This window comes from Tachypleus tridentatus, chromosome 5 (assembly GCF_004210375.1).
Source record: "Tachypleus tridentatus isolate NWPU-2018 chromosome 5, ASM421037v1, whole genome shotgun sequence".
NCBI classification, from domain to species: Eukaryota; Metazoa; Arthropoda; class Merostomata; order Xiphosura; family Limulidae; genus Tachypleus; species Tachypleus tridentatus.
This window is the reverse complement of record NC_134829.1, coordinates 26486827-26509427: the sequence shown is the minus strand read 5'-3', so window position 1 is coordinate 26509427 and position 22601 is coordinate 26486827. Positions and strand designations below refer to the sequence as shown.

Genomic DNA, 22601 nt, shown 5'->3' with positions numbered 1-22601 from the left:
GTGCTTAGAATACTGTTCTGTTTGTTTGTTTGTTTTTGAATTTCGCACAAAGCTACTCGAGGGCTATCTGTGCTAGCCGTCCCTAATTTAGCAGTGTAAGACTAGAGGGAAGGCAGCTAGTCATCACCACCCACCGCCACCTCTTGGGCTACTCTTTTACCAACGAATAGTGGGATTAACCGTAACATTATAACGCCCCCACGGCTGGGAGGGCGAGCATGTTTGGCGCGACGGGGATGCAACCCGCGGCCCTCAGATTACAAGTCGCACGCCTTAACACGCTTGGCCGTGCCGAGCCATACAGTTCTGCTTAGCATTCATTACCAGATTACGATTGCATACTATATTGGTATTAGAAGCCATTGTGAAGATGAGATTGTGATATAAGGAAACGGGTTGTAGTATCGAAATACTATGTTTGATTCTCCTTAATGTGTATATTTCACACATCAGCGAAATGTTGAAAATAAAATCCAATATATAATTTGGAATGTACCAGATATGATAAAACCGTGAACCAAAATACAACCCGAGATATTACTTTCTCTAACTGGGTCAGTCTTTAGGGCTGGTTTGCTTTTTCAATTCGCACAAAGTTACCCGAGGACTGTCAGCGCTAGGGGGAGCCAACTAGTACACATCACCCACAGTCAACTTTGGTAGACCTAAACATATACTTTTATTCCTCAATGTTCAGGTTTAAAGTAGTTAAAGAGATGTTTACTGACCACAACATAATCAGCTGTTTAGTAATGTGATAACCTTTTATCACTCATGCATATAATACCAACAGTTAGTTAATATTAGCTACTCCAGTGTCCAATATAGACCAACAATCTTTTAATAAGATTCCTTTAGTGAGAAAATAAAGTATCTGTGATTAACACTACTCTGCTTAGAATAATGAGAACACCGTATCAAGAAAATGAACACCTCTAGCGTTTATATTATTATCGTTATAATTCAAGTATCAAATAGCAATAACAATCCTTGTGTATTAAACTGTTGGATTATTGACAACAATAATGCTGTAACATTAAAATATGTTGGGTAACACTACAGTAATAACGACGTCAACAACTTTAGGTACTGTAATATTAATAATCCTTAAATATATTATATTAAGAATAACAACAATTCTTGAGTAACACTACTGTAACAACGACATCAAATGCAGGTATTGTAACATTAACAATCCTTGAGTAACAGTGTTGTATCAAGAACGCTAAGCGTTACAAGTCCGAATTACATGACTAATGTGTGTTATTCCCGTACGGTGGAGATTTTGACTTGGTGAGCTCCTGTTACGTAACAGCATTCGATTACCAAGTTCTGTCCCTGTGCGTTAATAACAGTCCACAGTGATATTTCTCATGTGCATAAAAATAATAAAACCAATTGTACGCGGATATGTATCGTAAGAGTAGCCGACTACAGTATACTACATTCGTTCTAATAAGAGGTTATTTTCGAATGTACCTACGTTTTTTATGATGTAAGGCAACCTTATACTGGTTTTTCGTATCTCACGCAACAAAGCTTATAGCAGTTGGTAATCTATTGTTGTTTACAGGGGAAATACCGTTAACAGTATTTGAATGAAACAATGCATTCAAATATTTATAAACAGGAAGACAATATAAGTATACTTAAATAGCTATACTGTTTGATAGGTTGATTTTTAGTTTCGATCTAAGTACATAGTTTTCTGTAACCAGAGATTAAAGTAAATGCCAACAGTTTGTATGCATTCGTACTTTAACCTTTGTTGACCCTGTAGCGACTGTTGTTTGTTTCTGTCGTAGCCAGTAGACTGGCTATAGACGATGCATCACCACCTTCTTAACGTAAGTGACTGCAGATCGATGAACGTCATACGGACCTACCTCTGTAAACGGTCACTTACCACAGTACAAGCTGACTTGTTAGTCTCGGTGATGCTTTAAACTCCCACTTGGTGGCGAATTTGATGTGTTAAGAATGGAAGTTTGGAAGTTATTGTAATTTTCATAATTGTCCAATGGCAGTCCAGATCTCAGACAAACCAACATTTGGGATTAAGAATTTGTTCACTTTTCTTGTACATAGCAACAAAAGTGAGGTAACAAGTTGTGTTTGTTCAGGACACTGGCATAATATGTAAGAAAGATTTTTTTATAAATGTGACGAAACGAATATGAGTGGTATTCGTAGCTAAACTCACGGAGACTTAGGCTTCACAGTTAAAGCTTGAGGTGTGGGAAAGTGTGGAGTTAACGTGGGTGGTGAGGTGATAAAAGACAGGGAACTCAAGTAAACTTAACCAGAAAGTTGGGGTTGATACGGTCATAGCATATTATAACTGTTGTGCCATCTGGTATTTGTCTGTATAAATTATAGGAATTAACAAAGACAGTGTAAACTTTTGTCTTCACACATCATATCTCCCGCTTTGCTTTTCTGTTTATACATTAGATAGCCTACACGAAAAACGGTCAATGTTTGAAAAAGAAAATGAACGCAAAACCTTGTGTTGTAGCCTGTAACAACGGCAACATAAAATGTAAAACTAGAAAGTCTTTCATGTAACATTTAGTTATACTCTTACGGTTAGACTAGTAATGAACTAGTTTAAACTTCTATACTTTCCTGATCTAAACGGAAAATAGTCATTAGTTATAAATTGTCTATCATTGAAATATTTACTTCTAGGAAGGGCACGTATTCACGTTTGCTCGTCTTGTAACACGAGATTCTTTCTCAATGTGTTTTGTATTATAGCGAACCTCATCGTATTGCATAATTTCGTTAGTTTCTGTGGTTTTGCGCAGTCGAACTGATCTACGATAAGTTTAACATTCGGATTCACTCAGTGTTAGCAATGTTTCAGAAAGTTAAAGCGAAGCTATTTTAACGAAACTATTTTTATGTTTCTACTTGGTCGAAGTATAGATGTCTTTCATTTATATGAGTCATTTGTTAATACTACTAAAGAAAATAATAGTTATTCCAAATAAACTGTCAGCGTAATCCCAACGAATATTATTTAAACCGAAGTGCTGGTCCGATCCGAAAGTCGATATATTTGGTATACAATTGTATGAAGAAGGCAAACTTCGTTACTACATGCTCCACCCCACAGGTTTGGTATCACTGTGTAGGAGAGTTTTTTTCTCACATTTCTAGCGTCTGTAATGTAGTATTTTTTATGTATAAATTATCTAAACTGCCGGGATAAATCTTCTCATAGGCAGCCTTCTAAAAATCGTGGAATTTGTTATTCATTCTAAAAAATGTTTGATGTCAAAATCAAATGTCTGATGAAAAATTGTTCACAATTTTTTTTTGAAAAATAAAAACTATTTGTTTTAATACTCATTATTATTAGAATGTTTAAGAAAATAAATTAAAATTAATCTCGAATATTTAAAAGTTAGTGCACAAAGTTTAATCAATGCATTTTTGCCATTGGCAAGAAGACTGACGAAGATGACGTAATGGTCACGAGGCAGAATTAATCATGCACGTTATTTTTTATTTGTTTTCTTGTTATAACTGGAGATGGTGGTGGGTACTACTTGGTGGTTACGGCGCACTTTCAATCGTGGGGTTCGTAATCTGATGGTCGCAGGTTCGAATCCCTGTCACACCAAACATGCTCGCCCTTTCAGCCGCAGAGGCGTTATATGTGACGGTCAATCCACTATTCGTTGGTAAAAGAGTAGCTTAAGGGTTGGCGGTGGGCGATGATGGCTAGCTGCCTTCCCTCTAATCTTATGCTGCTAAATTAAGGACGGATAACGCAGATAGCCCTCGTGTAGTTGATAATTTCACAAACAAACAAACAATCGTGGGGACGTTATATTATGACGGCCAATCCCGTTGTTCGTTGGTAAAGACTAGTTCAAGGATTGGTGGTGAGTGATATGGACTAGTTGTCATCCTTGTAGTCTATCACTTCTAAATTAGGAGTGATTAGCGCAAATAACCCTTGAATAGCTCTTCGCAAAATTTAAACAAGCAGACGAAACCCGTTACAACCAGAACACTTTACAAATCCATTTCTCGCTAATTCTTTCGCTGCTTATATAACCTGTTCTTTATGTTTATGTGGCATTTGAATATGTCTCTAAAGTCTATGTTACTGTATTATAAAATTGTATTTGTATTTTTCCTCAATTACTTACGTTTACTAAAATAATTCGTATACTAAAGAAATTCTTCTATTACTGTTCCGTCTACTGTAAAATAAAACTAACAGGATGTGAAAATACTTCCCTGTACCTTAATATTCCTATAGCTCTTCCGCTGTGTTATCTTGTTTTGTCGGAATACTCGGCGGTGTGTGCATTTATTTAATATATTAATGTGTTTGGAATGAGCCATAAATGATTTGTTTTATGTTTACATTTAAAAGTTATTAACTAGGCTAATTTTAGAAGTAAGCTCTGAATGCGGTAACTTATTGCCCTGTGGGTGGTGTTTTTATCGATAAATATTTATGTGTCTGTTATACCTGTTAGAGGTACGTGCATTAAGCCCCTGTTCGCCGATGGGACTTATAATGCTGCTTTCCGAGGCTCGATACCCCGCTGCGAACAGAACACAGTTAGCTCATTATATAGCTTTAAGCTAAACAAACGGCTTAAGCCTACTGACGTGTTATAACCTCCATTTCATTGTAGATTTTTCTCACAATATATTGTAATGCTGCTCAACTTTCGCCTGTTCTGAAAATGCGCGAACACCTCACTATCTAAATGCAATACTTTATTTCAATGGATGTAAACGAAAGGTGGCTGTAAATATAGTTTAATAGACATTTTAAACATTTATCAAAGTTAAGTCGTAGAATAACATTATAAGTTTTTATTAGTAGTATTGAGAATTGTAAAATTTAGTCCTAACGAAATTAAAGAAAAAAAAAAAAAACGTACACAAGTTACAGTGTTAATTTATCTCTATGTCGACTATAAGATGCGTTTAATAAAGACTTAACCCATGTTAGGCCTCATACAAGTTGACTTATTGACACCAGGACGTTAAGTAACCCTAATCTTGACACTGTCCTATCGAATTAATTTCTCTGTTTTTTCTTGCTGAAGCTATTTTTGTTCTGTTGTTGTTTCAACACTATACAAATTGTCACTTATTTAACGTGTCCACATACAGAACTGCGCACGAGGCTGATCATCGTATTTGTTTTAAACGGTTTAGTGTATAGTATAAATGGCTGACTTATTGACGTAAAAGTGTAAGAAAAAGAGTTGTTTTATCTTTGCACTGTTCCAATCTTTTATCGTCGTAAAATTTAATATAAAGAGATTTATTTTAGCATAATAATATACAGCTGGATTTCCTACAGTTGTTTGGTTTAATGGCAGGTGAATTATTCTGGGTTAAAAGTATTTAGAAAGAAAGGTTGCTTGCTGGTAAAGTCAATGGAAGAAAATCAAACGATCAGCGTATATGTTAATGTCACAATAAATTGTTTATTTTATTAGTTCGGGCTTTCCTTGTAATCTGCTAAAAGACAGTGAGTTTAACTTAATTAATTAGAAAGTATTGATGTTTTGTCAGTTTGAGCCTTGAATTTTATGCCATACGCAAATCCCTTTATTCGAAAAAGAGACCCGTAGACTATAAAATTGAAACGCTATTTTTAAAATGTAAAGTAAGTGTAGCATACTGGGTATCGGTGTAGCAATTCGAACGTTAGCCCGCAAGAAAGCACAAATATCGTTTGGTACAAATGTCTTTCAATACCAGATGATTAGTTTCAATTGTATAGGGATGAACATTATTGTACAGAAAAGACGTATGAGAACACTTTATTGAAATCTTACCTACTTTATCAGACATTCGATCAGCTCTTACCTTGACTCACAACAGTAACGAATGACTGAATTACCTTGACTCACAACAGTAACGAATGGCTGAATTACCTTGGCTCACAACAGTAACGAATGGCTGAATTACCTTGACTCACAACAGGACATATACCTGTAAAGCCCCGTAAATTTTGATGCCTCAGTTTAGCCCGCATAAAGGTTGTGTTATAGAAACCCACATTTCCACATCTGTTAAAAATGTGTCAGTATATGTGATATAAGAATGAACTAGCTTTCATTCGCAGAAGCTTGTTACAGTTGAAATTGGAATGTTGGTTAGTGGTGCCTATTTATGGTTCTTACTCTTCCATAAAAATGGAAGAAGTTACAAGGACAGAGTCGAACAGGAACAGTGTTCTTATAAAATGCGATTAAACTGAAATATGGTTTCCTATTAAGAGCTCATTATAATCATAATTTTTTTGTTTTTTGTGGTTTTTTTTAATTTCGCACAAAGCTACACGAGGGCTATCTGTGCTAGCCGTCCCTAATTTAGCAGTGTAAGACTAGAGGGAAGGCAGCTAGTCATCACCACCCACCGCCACCTCTTGGGCTACTCTTTTACCAACGAATAGTGGGATTGACCGTCAACTTATAACGCCCCCACGGCTGAAAGGGCGAGCATGTTTGGCGCAACCGGGATGCGAACCGCGATCCTCAGATTACGAGTCGCACGCCTTAACACGCTTAGCCATGCCGGGCCGTTTATAATTGTTTTTTGTGACTTTTTGGCCCCTCAATAACCACTGTCATTTAACATTCCCTTAAACAAACGAAACGTTGTTCGAAACACGAACGGTTCATCTGTGAAGAATGCTTCGCAGAGAAACGGTAAATGGAACATACTGTAGCTGTGTTGGTGTTTGTTCTTTTAACCAGCCTGTGTTTTTGTTTTTGAATGAAGTGCTTACTTTTTGTTTTGTTTTAACTACATCGTTATCCTTTTGTTCTGATTTATGAAACAGACTGTTCTATTTTACTTGGCATCATTTCGATAAAAACCAATAATCTACTGTGCAGTTAACGAGATATTTTTCTGTGTGGTGTTGATGGATGACTTACTTGTGTATGCTTTTTCTTTGCCATGAATGGTATATAAGCCACGTGTCTCGGAAAGGTTAATGTTGCTAGCATTCCCTGAACTTATAACCAAACTAGAACATTTAGACACAAATCCGTAAGCTCAGGAAAGTTTTTATCATTTTTCCCCAACTGTTGCGAATACACATGGCAACGTTTTTACCAAACTATAATATGCTTATAAAAATTATAAATTTGATTTCGTGGTAGAAAGAAGAACGTGGAAATTGATATAAAGCGTTGTAATCTTGTGAAATTAAACACTTGTTTAAACTTTAGAAGAAACTAAGTGTAAAAGAATGAACTAAAATACAGCAGCAATTTATAACCTGAAGTTACCTTCAAGCTTTTAAAAACTGTACTTGTACGTTTAAACTTTACTTTTTTTTATTCGAGCTCCCCCCCCCTCCTCAACTGTACGTTTGGGACTTTGTGATATTAACTGTCCTTGCAGTACGCACAGCACAACCGATGTTGCAGTTTTGCGCTTAACAACAACATAAGTTTATTTCCATTTTTAATTGTTTAGCTCACTCAATAATTCCACCCCTGCATATTTACAGTTCTACTTCGTGAAAGTAGATTTATCCTTTAACATTCCTTCTTAACTCAGCCGACATTTTGTTTGTGTGGAGTTAGTTTGTCTGAGGACTCGATATTTCCATATACACATAAGTTAAACTGCATGACCCACATATCCTATCGACCATTTTAAAACTTTCATCGAACTTTAGTTTTCATACAGTTCAATAAAAAACAAACAAAAAAGTATCAGTTTTAAGTTAAAGGAAGCATTTAGGTCACAGCTTATGATAACCAGTGAGGCTACTTTACCGGCTTTTCTGTTAGATTTAATGACCTTTATCCGCAAAAACGTTATTCTTCATAAGGATAGTTATGTAGCTTATGGACAGGAGACGATATGACATGGGTTGTAGTAGATCAGTTCATCTGTTTTGTGTTAGGTTTAAATATTTCTGTTTCTTGTTTTTAGTGCAGTTATGGGTGAATAAGTTAAAGTAGATTGTATTTAGTTGTCTGTAACCTATTTGTATTTGCACTACCAATTGTCTCTTTGCAATATCTTAATTTATTGTCCAGGTATTGGTTGTTTTCATTCATTAAGTTCAACAATGGTGATCTTTATTTCGGCGTTTTTGTCGGTGTCTACCATTATGCAATTATTATTTTTACTAGTTCTCCTTATGCATCATCATCAGTGGGTATCCTTACGTAGGCGGTGACTTTTGTTAATAACCTTACGTGGGTAGTGTTAAGTGGATAATCTTTAGTAGTTGCTTTCATGTGGCTAGTGTCAGTATTGGATATTATGTGGATCGTAACTGTTACTCTTGTGGAGGTAACCTTTAATAGTTACTCTTGTATAACTGTTAATTGCATTAGTTACTGATCTACACATTGTAAAATATTTCCTCTTTATTTACAAATTGGAAACTTTAGGACCTACATAAACTTATTGTAGCCTGTTCATCGACGAGTAAGATTTGTGGTTGTTTCATAGATGTAGGTAAATGTTTACAGTAATTCAACTCTCTAGCTCATTCCAAACATGTTAAACAATTGAGATGTGGTAATTGTAAGATGAAAAAAGTTGATTAAATCCGCTACCATGCTGCTAAAATTAATTGAAGCTAATATAGATGAATCAGATTGTTGCATTGATTGTTATCTTGAGATAACCCTCATCTGAGCACTAACAACGTTCGGGTAAGGTTTGGATGCCGGCTGTTCTTCTTTAAGAATTTAAGCACCTCACCTCTGCCACAAGAGTGTGCCCCACACTATTACACCCTCTCCAGTTACTTGCACTGTACGAAGAGAACTAACAGAAAAATTGGTTTAGGTAGTTGTTCCTGTGGGGTTATTATACCTTAAGTTCAGAAAAGAATGTAACACAACCTGTAAAACTACTTCCCACAGCTCTAGCCATCCATTGTTTAAAATACGTATTTTAAGCAACACTGAAGCCGTGGTTTACTCTTGTATCCTGGACAAGTGGTTTTCAGACTGGTTTATCACCTGTCGTGAGTACGTTCTTATAAGGTCTTTAAAGTGGTCAGTCAGAGACAATAAATTCAGAATACTGTTAAAGTAAATAAATATTTAGACACAGCTTAATATCTAGTGTACATTACAGAGTTTTCTAACCGTCTTTTTTTCAGTCTTTTACTATTGTTTGGAAGCCACAGTTTCTTCTTTTAACGGACGTATTTTTCTCTCAAGCATCCATTCATTGTTCATAGAATTTGGTTATGAGTATCATTGATCAACTGTTTCAAAAAACAACATTTAAGAACGACGTGCTAGAAGGTCATTCATTACAATATATGGAGTAATATTATTATAAAAATGGCTACATTCTTTCGTATTTCATTTATAACCTGAACGACTAACGTTGAAACTGTTGTCATTTGAAGTTTTAACAACTTGTGTATAAGAATGTATTTCGTGGTCCAAGTTTAGGGTATGCATTCATTTCAGATCCAATGGCCAAATAAAATGAATTATTTCTTGTGACCAGATTGTTATTGTAAAATGTGTTTCGCGTTCAAATGTTTTAATTAATAATTTATCGTTTCTATTCAGTCTTCAAGAAGTGTAATTGGCATTGTTAATTATTAACAATTTGACTGGTTGGTTGTCCTACAAAACACAGACTTTATCGTTATTAAAAATTAGCAACTCCTGTGAAAATCATTAGTACCAGCGAAATATTTTTAACATTGAACATATTCATACTTGAAAACTCAAGCCCACGAGCAGAAGTGGGTTGTATTTCAACCATTGATAAATATAATGAACCTAAGCAGAATAAAAGTTTTATATCTGCACTTCATTTATGTAACTTTTATCTCCGTTCAATAAAACAATCTACAAAACAATTTGATAGATATTTATTAAAACGAAATTCTCAATTAACAGTTCTTGAAAACTCGAACTATGACAAGTAGATCTTCAAAGTCGAATCTTGTTTGTTTGTAGCTAAGCGAAGAGATACACTATGGGCTGTCTTTGTTCTGACCAGCGTGGGAATCGAAAATATATCTTAGCAAATAGAGAAACGTTTACTACCTAACTGACACATTGACGAATATATCCTCTAAGCTCAAACCTTTGCTACCTGAAACTAACAGATTCTAAAAACACTAAACACTTCACGAAATTTGAAAAGGTACTTCAAATACCTGATCTGTTTTATTTGTTTGCTCTTAAACAAAAAGCCACACTGTGGATATCTGTGCTGTACCCACCACGAGTATGGAAACTCGGTTTCTAGCTTTATAAGCTATACCATTGAATCACTAGGGAACAAGATCAAACTTACTAGAAGAAATACTGGCAAACTCAGATTTCGATCTTTCTTAAATCCTGTTAAGTTGAACTAAAATGTTAACCCTATTTTATGTAATATCAGTTTTTCAGCTGAAGTATTGATTTACAGGGTGTCCGAAAATGAATATACCCAAAATGTAGAATAACTTTATTGTTATTTGAGACAACAACAAAATACGAATACAAATAGAAGCAGTAGGTTTGTAAGTTTTGTTTTGTTCTTGTTTCCTTCACGAACGATTACTGTAAATTCGTATCTACACATGATACAATAGTTCTATATTCCACAACTCCAATAAAACTCTTGGCTTGTTACAAAGAGCTATCCTCCAACAGGATGGAGCACCACTCCTCTTTGTTCGAATTATTAAAGTGTTGTTAAACCAAACTTTACCAAATCGCTGGATTGGTAGAGTAAGACGTATGAAATGGCCTGCTCGTTCATCCGATTTAAGCCCCTTTAGATTTTCGTTTCTGTGCTTTTTGAAAACAAAAGTCTGCTATCACAAACCTAAACACTTCTAAAACTGAAACATTGTACTTGTGATAATATCTGATTCATCCTTACTGCTGTTTGGAAAAATGTTTTCTCAAAATTTGTCTGTTTTTGAATTTCGCGCAAAGCTACAAAAGGGCTATCTAGGCTAGCCGTCCCTAATTTAACGGTGTAAGACTAGAGGGAAGGCAGCTATTCATCACCACTCACCACCAACTTTTGGGCTATCCTTTGACCAACGAATTGTGGGATTGACCGTAGAATTATAACGCACCCACGGCACGAATGTTTGTTGTGAAGGGGATTCAAACCTGTAACCCTGGGTTTACGAGCCGAGTGTCTTGACTACCTAGCTATGTCGGGCCTTTTCAGAATTTGAACGCAGAATAAGACTAATTATAGTGAATGATGGAAGACATGTAAAGTCCATTAATTATTAAAACCAAAACTTACAAACCTACTGCTTGTATCTATATTTAATTTTTCTTGCTATTTCAAATAACAATAAAGTTATTCAACTTTATTTTTGGTACATTCATTTCGGACACCCTGTAGAATAGTTCTAAAGATTGTTTTTGTTCCACTGAAGACATAGTAGTGAATATTTATCTGTTTCTTTCACTCCTTTTTTGTTTGTTTGTTTTAGCGCAAAACAGTAAAATAAGCTATCTCCGTTTTAGTGTTATCATCCTTTCCTTTCAGTGAGCCAACGCTGTGTTTTACACTGATATAATATTTGCATGTGCCGTTCAGTGACTTTGGAAGTGATGGTGGTGGGGAGAGAGGCTGTTAGCACTGTAATGATTTTTCTAATGTTTCCCAAATACCACCCGACCTAATCACCTCTTTAAGCTTTTTTTAAAGGCTGGTTACTGCGCCCGAAACGTCAGGGATATGTGACCTGATCGGAAATCAAAACTTGCGTTGACAGCTTAGAGTGATGGATGTTATAGTGTCCACGTGAGTGCAGCTGGTAATTTCTTGAAAAGCATTTTTGTTACCGAAAAGAAACCGACGAGTACGTGTTTTTTGTTTATACCAGGACTCGTATATTGTACAGTTGAAAACTGTGGTTTTTCATATTCACACTCTCTCATCCTTGTTCTTATGCTGGTTAAATTTTATGAGAAATCATCATAAACGGTAATAATAAGACACATCATTCCCGCTTTGGTAAGCCTACATTAATTTCAATATGTTGTTTAAAACAATCAGTTTGCCGAGATTATGTTTAGCAATGTTAAGGTACGTGAAACGGTATTTAATCTTACGATACATGACTTTTATTTCATCTTTGTAAACACGGCTTGTTTACAATTTTTTAAATTGATTTATTCCAAATGATAACAGTATATCGCAACAACAACAATACTAATGCAAATAGTTATTTGTCAATAATTATGGCAAATAATAAAAAGAACAAGCCATAATTCATTCTAAACGTACGGTAGAGCAATATTCTAAAAATATTTTTTAATTCTTGGATAAAAACTGAGGTCGCAGCATTTTCAGTGGGTCAGTCTACTCTTGTAGCTCATTACTGGGTGAGTCTACTCTGGTAACTTATTATTCGGGTCAGTCTACTCTGGTAACTCATTACTCGGGTCAGTCTACTTTGGTAACTCATTACTCTTTTCTAAGGATGGTCTTGGGTATCTTTAATTCAGAATGTTCCTGCCAGAAATCATTGGTAGTGTCTGTAATGATTTCGAAGGAATTTTTCATCATTTTATAGTGATACAGGTTATTTGAGAAGCTGATATTTTTCAACAATTTCTGTCAAAAACACCTTTTGTTAGTTCATGTTTCTAATGTTATATACAGTTACCACTATCAGTTAAGCGTCAAACCTATCATCAGTATTTTCATGAAGTTGATTATTTTACTTTATTTATTATTATTCTTTATAGGTTGTGATGCCTCAGAAAGTAGGCGATGTGTATTTGTACGACGTTCCAGTTGGAACGAGGGTAACCGAAGAATATGATGTACCTACGACACGAGCACGTGCACCACTTAACCATTCATTACCCTATGATATTCCTCCTGGATCTCAAGGTTTGTACTGAATGTGTAAAATATAAAAACAAAGAAAGCGCGTGAAGGTCAACGTAAAGAAGGGTTAACGCTTTGTCTGAAGACACGATTTCGAACTTGCTTATAAGAATGTTTTAGTCGTATTGTTTTTTATTGTTACTCAAGATGTTCAAAGTAAACAATGGCCATGTTTGTTAATGTCGGTTACCAGCTTGTGGACCTGCGTCCCCGAATTGTAATTATTGGTTTAACGCGAGTTGAAGTTCAACTAAAACCGTTGGCGTACAATCCCACTGTTAATTAGGTTATTACACACTGTATTTAAAGCCTAGAGTCAAAAACCTTTCTTTGTTAAATCTCCTCACGTTTTTGGCTTTCAAACAGCTTTTTACTGTTTAACGAAATGTGTTGATTTAGATTTAAAGGAATGCCTATCAAACTATTTGGTGTTATTTTGTGTTTGTAAATAAGGGTAATGTTTGGTAGACAAGTAGATATGCTAAGAATACTCTTCAAACGGATAAAAGTAATTTGTTTTATCACATAATCCTATCCAGTAGCTACGATTGGTCATCATGAAAAGATACTTTGATTAGCTGTAAACCGGGTTAGGTCCCCCCAAACGACAATCGGAAGCTAAATTACTATGGCTGTTTTTTGTGTGTTGTTTCGTTCGATGGTATAAACAATTATTCAGGAGGTGTAAAACTTCATTTTCTTTCATTGCTAAAGGTAAATACTTAATTGTTGCAAAGTGTTGTGCAGTCATTTAAAATAAGTAATAAGCAGAGCATTGGCATCTAATGATATCCAGGCTTACATGTTTTTCTGTCTTTTTTTTTTTTAGTAACGGTGATATAGTGCAAAATAACGTCAAACCATACTTAAATGTATTATTTGAAATATATGTAATTTTTATTTTACATTCTCGGTAAAGTATTCATTCAAGTTTTGATTGTGATACAATTATACAAAATTATTAATTTAAGTATTGATTATAAGGGAGTTCATTGAATTTATTTATTCGAATGTTTAGCATAATACAGTTCATTGGATTTATTAGAGTGTTGAATATAAAAGTGTTATTTGAAAGCATTAATTCGAGTGTTAAATAGTGTTGTAAGCTATATTTTCAATGCTGTAACTTAGCTGCTATTTACTTTCTATCATCAACAGGAGAAATTATATTAAAAATGTACACCTACTATCACTCAACCTAATTCCTCTGTTATGGCATCTATAAATTGGTCACGTGCCAACGAATCCATCATTTTACTTGGAGCATCCTGATAAGATAGTTGGTCAAGCCTTTCCAAATTCCTTTCAAGTTCGGTCCCTTCTTCCCTCCATACCTTGTTCTGCAACTTTGCTCCGGATATTTCTTACCAGTGTGCCCCTCCAAACCTGTCGGATAAAGCCGTTACCATTTCTTGATAGCTGTTATGGCTCTCACCTGGGAGGTTACATAATGTTGTTAAAGTTGACCCTTTTAAATGGGCAGCAAGATAGACCATCTTGTTGTACACTCTTTCGCTCGTTAAATTTGAAGATCATTTAAAGCTGAGTCTAATATTTTTTCTAAGGTATTTGTCCATTGTAGTTCATTGTTTTTTCATGCTGAATTGGCAAGTTTAATTCTGGGTATTAATTTGGCGACATACCTCAAGTAGTCTAGGAAGGTGTGTTTTCTTATTGCAAAGCCACATTGGACTGTTTGCTGAGCCCACCGAGGGGGAATCGAACCCTTGATTTTAGCGTTGTAAATCCGTAGACAGGGCTGGAATGTTTGGGTAGATTTAGAAACATATGTGGTAGGTTTAATCTCATCAGTTATTTTTTCCAATATTGTACACTGTCATTGAGTTCTTTTTTGCCCACCTTCATTTTTTTTTTCATTGCATCCTTGGTGTATTTTGATATCCCTCTGTATTTGCATCTCAGATGTTATCATTATTTTTATTTAAATAGTGTGTATTTTTTAAACTCCTTTTTAAAATTTTGGTTTCTCTTTGTTTTCTTCACCATTGTTTTATCATCTCTGACAAGTTTCCTACCTTGCTTTATTCTCTGTGGTTATCTTCAATAGCCTAATGTTACTATTACCAATATTTAAAGTTTCAAGTTTAATGATATTTCTATTTTATTTTCACTAAAATGATCCCACTTCTGACACAAGTGCTGCAACATGCTCTTTCTTAGGTTGGGTCCTTTTGGATTATTTGGTAAAAATAATGCCAGGTCCATCCCACGTGGTCGGCATGGCCTAGCGCGTTAAGGCGTGCGCTTCGTAATCTGAGGGTCGAGGGTTCGCGCCCGACTCGCGTCAAACATGCTCGCCCTCCCAGCCGTGGGGGCGTTATAATGTGACGGTCAATCCCACTATTCGTTGGTAAAAGAGTAGCCCAAGAGTTGGCGGTGGGTGGTGATGACTAGCTGCCTTCCCTCTAGTCTTACACTGCTAAATTAGGGACGGCTAGCACAGATAGCCCTCCAGTAGCTTTGTGCGAAATTCCAAAACAAACAAACAAACAACTAATGAATTCGTTTATTTTTCTGTTTAGGTATTACGTTTCTTCAGGCTACATTCACTTGAACATAAGTATAAATTCACAAATAACGTTTCAACAGAAACTCACTCCTTCCTAATGGTAGTAAGACTAACTTGAAAAATAAACTTTTAAAATTATACGACTAATAGATCGAGTAACTGAATATACGCAACAAATCACAGAAACCACTGAAAACTTACACTAAATATTTCACTGGTTTCAATAATTTCATTAACTACTTATTCGTACTTATAAATAACGCACCCCCATTTCTTGTATGTAGCAAACAAGTGAACTTCAATAATTAAAAATATATCTTACAACAATACAGTCATTTGAAAATATGCTTTTGAATGTTGAATATAATAGAATTATTTGCTTTTATATTCACCATAATTTAATATTTTCAATATTTTCCGATATCTAGCTGGAAGTTACGACACCCCACCGAGTCCCCGTGCTGTTGTAATTCAGTCAACATATGACGAACCACGATCTAACGCTCCTGTCAGTGTGGACTCTGATGTTTATGACGAACCTAGGCTTAGTTATCCGGAATCAAACACGTATCACACCCCATCGTTGGGAAAGATTCACGATTACGACGTACCAACAGCTGAGAGCTGTCGTGAGCGAAAAATATCTCAGATAAGCAAGGCTACTACGTTAGATGCATATGATGTGCCTCTTTCAGGTCGCTCCAGTGGAGTATCATTGCTTTCGACCAGTTCTTCCTCACTGTTATCTTCCACCAGTGGCCATTCAAGTCTAAACGCATCACTGTCCTTATCCAGTTTGTGTGGATCAAACAGATCCAGTATGGAACCCCAGTTTAACGACGTGTATGATATTCCCCAAAGTGATCCTCGTCGGGTATACACAAGTAGTAACGTCGGCACGACACTTCCTTCACGCAAGCAAACAGACCTGAACGATACAACTCCAAGTACCCAAGGTCCCCAATCATATGATCTGCTTCCTACGCCGAGAACCGCACAAAAATTACACGTAGAAGGCCCCTACGATGTCCCTCCACAGGTTACCCGAGACATCAGCCCATGCACCCCCAAGACACCTTGCGATGAAGTGAGCACAGTGCGAAGGTTATCAGCTATAAGTACAGGGGATGTTTTGCCACCGCTAGAGGGCAAGGAACTCCCTCTGGCGTTGGACGCCGCCATGGAGATGTTAATGAATCGTCATCAAGAAGTGCAAGCATGTATCAATAAACTCTTCAGTTTTATTAGCGCCACATGGCGGAAGCGAGAAAATTTAGAGGCTAAAGTTTATGATATTCAGATCACATGTCAGAAACTCCGTAATACAATGAGTGAATTTCTGGACTTCACTTATGGTGCGTTAGCAAATTCGGTACATGCAACCGACAAGACATTAAGTTATAAGCTTTTCAAATTGATTAAACCGTTAGTGGATTCTAACACAATCGTAGAAGCTACCACACAGTCGCTGGATGACAAAGGTTGGCTAATCACGGGTCTCATCTCTTCAGAAGAGCCTGGAACACCAGATGAGCTAGATCAGTTAGTAGCTTGTGCTCGTGGACTTACTGAAGACGTGCGTCTGGTGGCATCATTTATTCAGGGAAATTCATCCCTAATCTTCAAACGTTCAACGTTGCTCATAGATAATAAATTCACCTTCAACTCCAAGGCGGGCAGTCAGCTGGTTAGTACATTGGCCAAAGGTTATCATGTTCAGGAACGACCGCTTCCTTCACCTCCTGTACATATAACCAAGGTAGACGACGAGTTTCGGCCTGAAGGAAAGGAATGGATGAACGATTATGATTATGTGAGTTTAGAATCAAAAGCAACAGTGGAGAGAGAAAATGAAGAGATCAAAGCAGCTTTGCCTTCTGAACTTAGGCAGTCCTTCGAAAATTTAGTGAAACAGTCAGAAGTTCCAGTTCAAGTTAAGGAAGATTGCAAGTCCATTCCTATAGAAAATTCATCAGGTGATAGTTTTCACCAATTGAGCCCTAATGATCGTCAGCTCGTTCACTTTTATTCAGCGCAGGTGGAGATACATATGCTTCACTTGACAAATGCTATCGACGCTTTTTTGACAACCGTGAAGAATAACCAGCCGCCTAAGATTTTCATAGGTCATAGTAAGTTCGTGGTGATCGGGGCTCACAAGATGATTTACATTGGAGACACTTTACATCGGAATGCTAGCAGTTCTGAGCTAAAAACTCGTGTAATGCAGAGTTCTGATGCCCTGTGTGAGTCTTTAAAAACTCTGGTGGCCAGTACGAAAAGGGCTGCCCTCCAGTACCCCTCGGTGGTGGCAGTCCAGGAGATGATAGACAGTGTAGTTGACGTATCCCACGTGGCCAAGGCTCTCCAGGTGACCATCACACAGGCAGCCTCAACATTCTAAATCTATCAGCTTGTCACACTTATACAAACCTAATATATTAGGACACTAAGTGAATTAGTAAATAGAATTTCAGGGAATATTGGGCTTTTATATTTAGTATGTTAGCCTTTATCTGCTCATCTTCCTGTTTATTTTGGGGTTTTTTGTTGTTGTTGTGTTTTTGCAATGTACGTCACACAGTTAACACATGGTACTATAGCGTGGTTAAAACCCGAAACAAAGCTCTAGACAACGGAAAGACGTCTCTGTTTATGTGTAACGGTTCTTTAAAATCGGATCGTGATTTTAGGTAACCCTCATTATTCGTGTGTTATGCGATCTGAAATCGACAACACGCAAAGATAGAAAGTTCATGTTTCGCGTTTTGAATTGTATATTTCTGAAGAAGTTACTGTTTGAAATTCAGTAAGTGGAAGAAGGTTCTTATGAGACTCGAGCTATAATTTGTTTCTGTTTTCTTTTGTAATGCTTATCTCAAGTAGCTTTAACAAGGAGTAGTCCTTGTCTTTCTGGTTTTGTATTATGTAAATGCAAAAAATGTTACATACTTGAGCTAAAAGGTGAAGTACCTTTTTTATCAAAAGGTTGTTTTTTTATACTCACATACTGTTTCTTGTGTGTAAACTGTAAAACTTTTTTCATGTTTTGTGTTTATTTTAAACTGCTCGGCAATGTTTTATTTTTATTTTGCTGTAGTAACAGTAGTAATGTAAAGTACACACGAACATGTTGATTCTTATTACAGAATACAAATCTGGTGTTTTTCAGTAATAATAATTGTTTTTTTCATTCACAAGACTGATTATGTGTGTTAAATGTATAGCGTTTCCTGGTTTTTTCTTTTCCCATAGATTTCATAAACGAACATTTCTGTTTTTTTGGGGGAAAAAATATTAGTGTATAATTTCTAGCCACCTAGAAGCAATATTGAATAGTGTTTTTTTAATAAAGTCAGATATGATAAATTTCATAAAAATACTTAAATTCTTTTCGTTATTTGAGAGTGAGGTTCATAGAAACCAATTTACTGATACTCTTAAAAGTGATGAGATAACATATACATGTTTGTGCAGAATATAAATAAATATTGTAGTCTGTCAATGATTCAGAAAAACTATGTATACACACTTTATTTTTAATGATAAATGATTTGTGAAATAGTCCTACACAAGGTCGAACTCGAATCACCATAACGGTAGGCCAGTACTAAACTGTTTAAGTAATTATTTACATTAAAAATATTTCACTGACCTACATATGCTACGAAATAATTTTGAGCCCTTGTAGACCTGTATCATAAGTTACGGATTGTCAGTCCTTCTCAACCTTTTGCAATATTATCCGCTCCTATAAGTTTTTCGGGATAGCTCACTCACCCCAGTTAAAAAACAAAACAAAAAGTAAGATAGCAGATATAATTATCAATACATTTAAGCCAAAAATCTTTAGACGGCAAACAGAAATGAAAGTCTGAAGTTAAGCATGTTTTGTATTGTGTGTTTTCTAATGTTAGTTAAGCGTCAAATACGAGATTTTAAAATATTCAAAAAAACAACACAATAAAACGAATATTTAAAAATATATGAAGACAGGAAGGTTAAATCTAAGTAGAAGATATGTGTGGAGAACCAGATGTTTTCCTATCGTTAACTATTCGACAGCCCTACTTTACTTACTGTTTTTGAAATAAACTTTGTCACAGAACGATGTTTGATAATAAACACAACCAGATGTCGAAGGTTCATTTTAGGAACGAAGGCAATACAGAACGTTTTATTATAAAAATAATACGTTAAATTTGTTTTGAAACAAACATTTAGAAAGGACCCGGATATAAATGATAATACTCATTCACCCTAATTCATTGACCCTTGGGTGAACCGTTCACCCAGTTGAGAAGCTACAGATTCTTGACCAACGATCTGTAATGCATATTGGTCTAAACTCTAGTACTGGTCTACTGGTTCGGGAAGTCGAAATCATTCCCTTGTATGCCAGTCTGTTTCATAAATCATTAATTCTTCAAATATAATATGTGATTAATGTGTGTTTTTATGTGCATGTTATACGATGTTCATTAAGGAGTCGCTTTGAAGTTAATCCTATGTTTAATACTTGTTACTGAAACTTGGTGATACATCTGTGAATATAGACTGGTGTGAGTGTTATTGGATTATTTCCTGAGCTGTTACAAATATTCTCCCCTTTGAACAAGATTTATCCCACAGTTGCAGTTTTAAGTTATCAAACGTATGGTGCGAACCAGTGGTAACTGTCCAAGCACCATTAACAACGAAACCATTCTTCATTTGAAAATATTTTGAACGTACACTAAGTGATTTCTTTACAAAAGGATTTGCTGGTTTCGTAATTAATATTGAACATCACATGCATCAAAAGTAAATACGAGTCCACCAGTGGGTCAATTTTAATTGGTAACTTACAAAGTTAAAACTTGGAAATTCAATTCCACGCAGTAAACACAATACGAATAGTCTATTCTGTGACTTTAAGCTAAAACAAATAAGCAAGTACGATATATTTTTTATTGTTTTGGTGGTATCTAGTGGCTTAAAATGTATTTAATATATATAAATGTGTATATATATATTTGATTTTTCGCAGTAAATTTTGGTTATTTCTAAAGTTTCGCTGATGCAGCCTGGCAATATAATAGTATCTAATAAGAGAAATAAAACATGAAATAAATAGAAGTAAATATTTATTTCTAACCAAGGTCGTTATATCTTCATTATACAACTAGAAGAACGTGTAATGAAGTTGCCTAAAGTTTAACTCTTTGTATATCCTATTTATTCTGAAAATATGAAGTTGGTTTGTATGTTTGTTCCAATTTAAACTAGCAATGCACATTTATAGATGCATCGAATATCTTGGGTAAACATATTATGTCAGGACAAACTTTTAAATAAGCCTGAATTTTCAGTCTTCCTCGCAATGTTCCATAACCGTACAGGTGATCAGAAAACGTGTTTCCAAACCGTTAAACAGTATATTAAATACGTTGGATTATATATGTATATATAAGCATATGGTTATATAATCACAGGTACTACAGAACTTCTGCAAATCTTGTTTTTGTTCAGAAATTGTATCGGTGCCTCTTGTAGCGTTTCAGTTTTTGAAGTAGTGTACTTTTTTGACTGACGAAAGCGGTTCTTTTTAGTTCCACATTTGTGAAATACCAATCACGTTTGCTGCATCGTTTCAAAATTTTCTTCTTGTTATTACACATTTTTTTTTCCAAACTCTTATCAGTAGTATGAAAGGAAGCATTTTGTTACTAGAGGGAGCTATAAGTAAAAAGTAGAACAAGTGTAGTTCTTTAACCTTTTTTTTGTTTTTTTTCAGCAGTAGTTATTGTAAATTTGTTTTCTGGATGTTCTTGCTAAGAATATTTCTCCTGTAAATTATCTTATTTGGTTTAAATAAAGCACCTTTCTAATGACAGATTCTGAGACTGCCACTGAAATGTAACACCAGAAATACGGAATTGTTTATGTAATTATACATCGAAACCTAGAACAATGACACTTGTATGTAAGGTATCTAAACCTAGAACAATGACACTTGTATGTAAGGTATCTAAACCTAGAACAATGGCACTTGTATGTAAGGTATCTAAACCTAGAACAATGACACTTGTATGTAAGGTATCTAAACCTAGAACAATGACACTTGTATGTAAGGTATCTAAACCTAGAACAATGACACTTGTATGTAAGGTATCTAAACCTAGAACAATGGCACTTGTATAATTCCGAATATTGTTGTTTCATACAAAAACGTTTAAAGCAATAATTTGAAAAGTATGGTATGTGAATTTTCACACATTTCTACGACTGTCATAGTCCTCGTTAAGGTAATGACGTATTCCTGGAAGAGCTGAACGAAAAATCAACAACATACCTATAACATCAGAAGGCCTCAAATTTGTGATAAAAATCACATCACATTTCTTTTAATATATCCATTTCGAATTCAAAATCAAAGGTATATAAAAATAGCGTCTATAATCTGTTTTGTCTCCCACAAGTTAATATGTTTGTTGTTTTTTGAATTTCGCGCAAAGCTACTCGAACGCTATCTGCGCTAGCCGGTCCTACTTAAACAGTGTAAGACTATATGGAAGGCAGCTAGTCATCATCACCCATCGCCAACTCTTGGGCTACTCTTTTACCAACAAATAATGGGATTGGCTGTCACATTATAACCCCTTCACGGCTGAAAACGCGAACATGTTTGATGCGACGGGAATTCGAACCCGCGACCTTCAAATCATGAGTCGAACGCCTTAACACACCATGCCATGCCGAGCCACCCAAGTCACTAACAGCAAAAAACAAAACAAAAAGTATTTCGTTTGCTACCAGAACTTGTCAGTTAACTTGAACAATAAGAGACAAAGGATTGTCAGAAACTGTTTATTTATGCACTGTAATTGTTTTGTTTTCCACATTCCTTGTGCAGTTTTGTATCAAAAATGAACAAATAGAAAGAAACGTCGGAAAACATCTACTATTTACGTGTTATTGATTTTCAAGCATATTAGGCCTAACTATTGGTTTCTAATGCTTTGTTAACTTCCTACGTTTAAATGGTGACTTTCAAAGTACCATAGTGCGTACACATGATTAGTGTTTCATAGAAACGTTCGTTACTCATTTGCTCAGCGACAATGAAATGCTCTCTAATTAACCAAAATAGACAAATTAAAGTGAACACTATCGGGAGAAGTAATGATTGTTTTGTCATAAGTTTTAGGTATATCGGTTAATCATGCCTCCAGGC

At 35.5% G+C, this 22601-nt stretch overlaps 1 protein-coding gene across 5 annotated transcripts in view; it reads left to right on the top strand.

Moving 5' to 3' along the window:
* Positions 1–21258, top strand: part of LOC143250779 (breast cancer anti-estrogen resistance protein 1-like) — a 75365-nt gene extending 54107 nt beyond the window's left edge. For 3 of the 5 annotated variants that reach the window (XM_076501756.1, XM_076501757.1, XM_076501755.1), the window contains exons 3-4: positions 12711–12858; positions 15814–21258. In XM_076501756.1, coding sequence (XP_076357871.1) covers positions 12711–12858; positions 15814–17789 — 2124 coding nt within the window. In that variant the 3' untranslated portion in view covers positions 17790–21258. Of the gene's footprint in view, positions 1–2827; positions 3137–12710; positions 12859–15813 lie in introns of those variants that run through there. The other 2 variants (XM_076501758.1, XM_076501759.1) reach the window with 2 other exon arrangements.
* The last annotated feature ends 1343 nt before the right edge of the window (positions 21259–22601 follow it).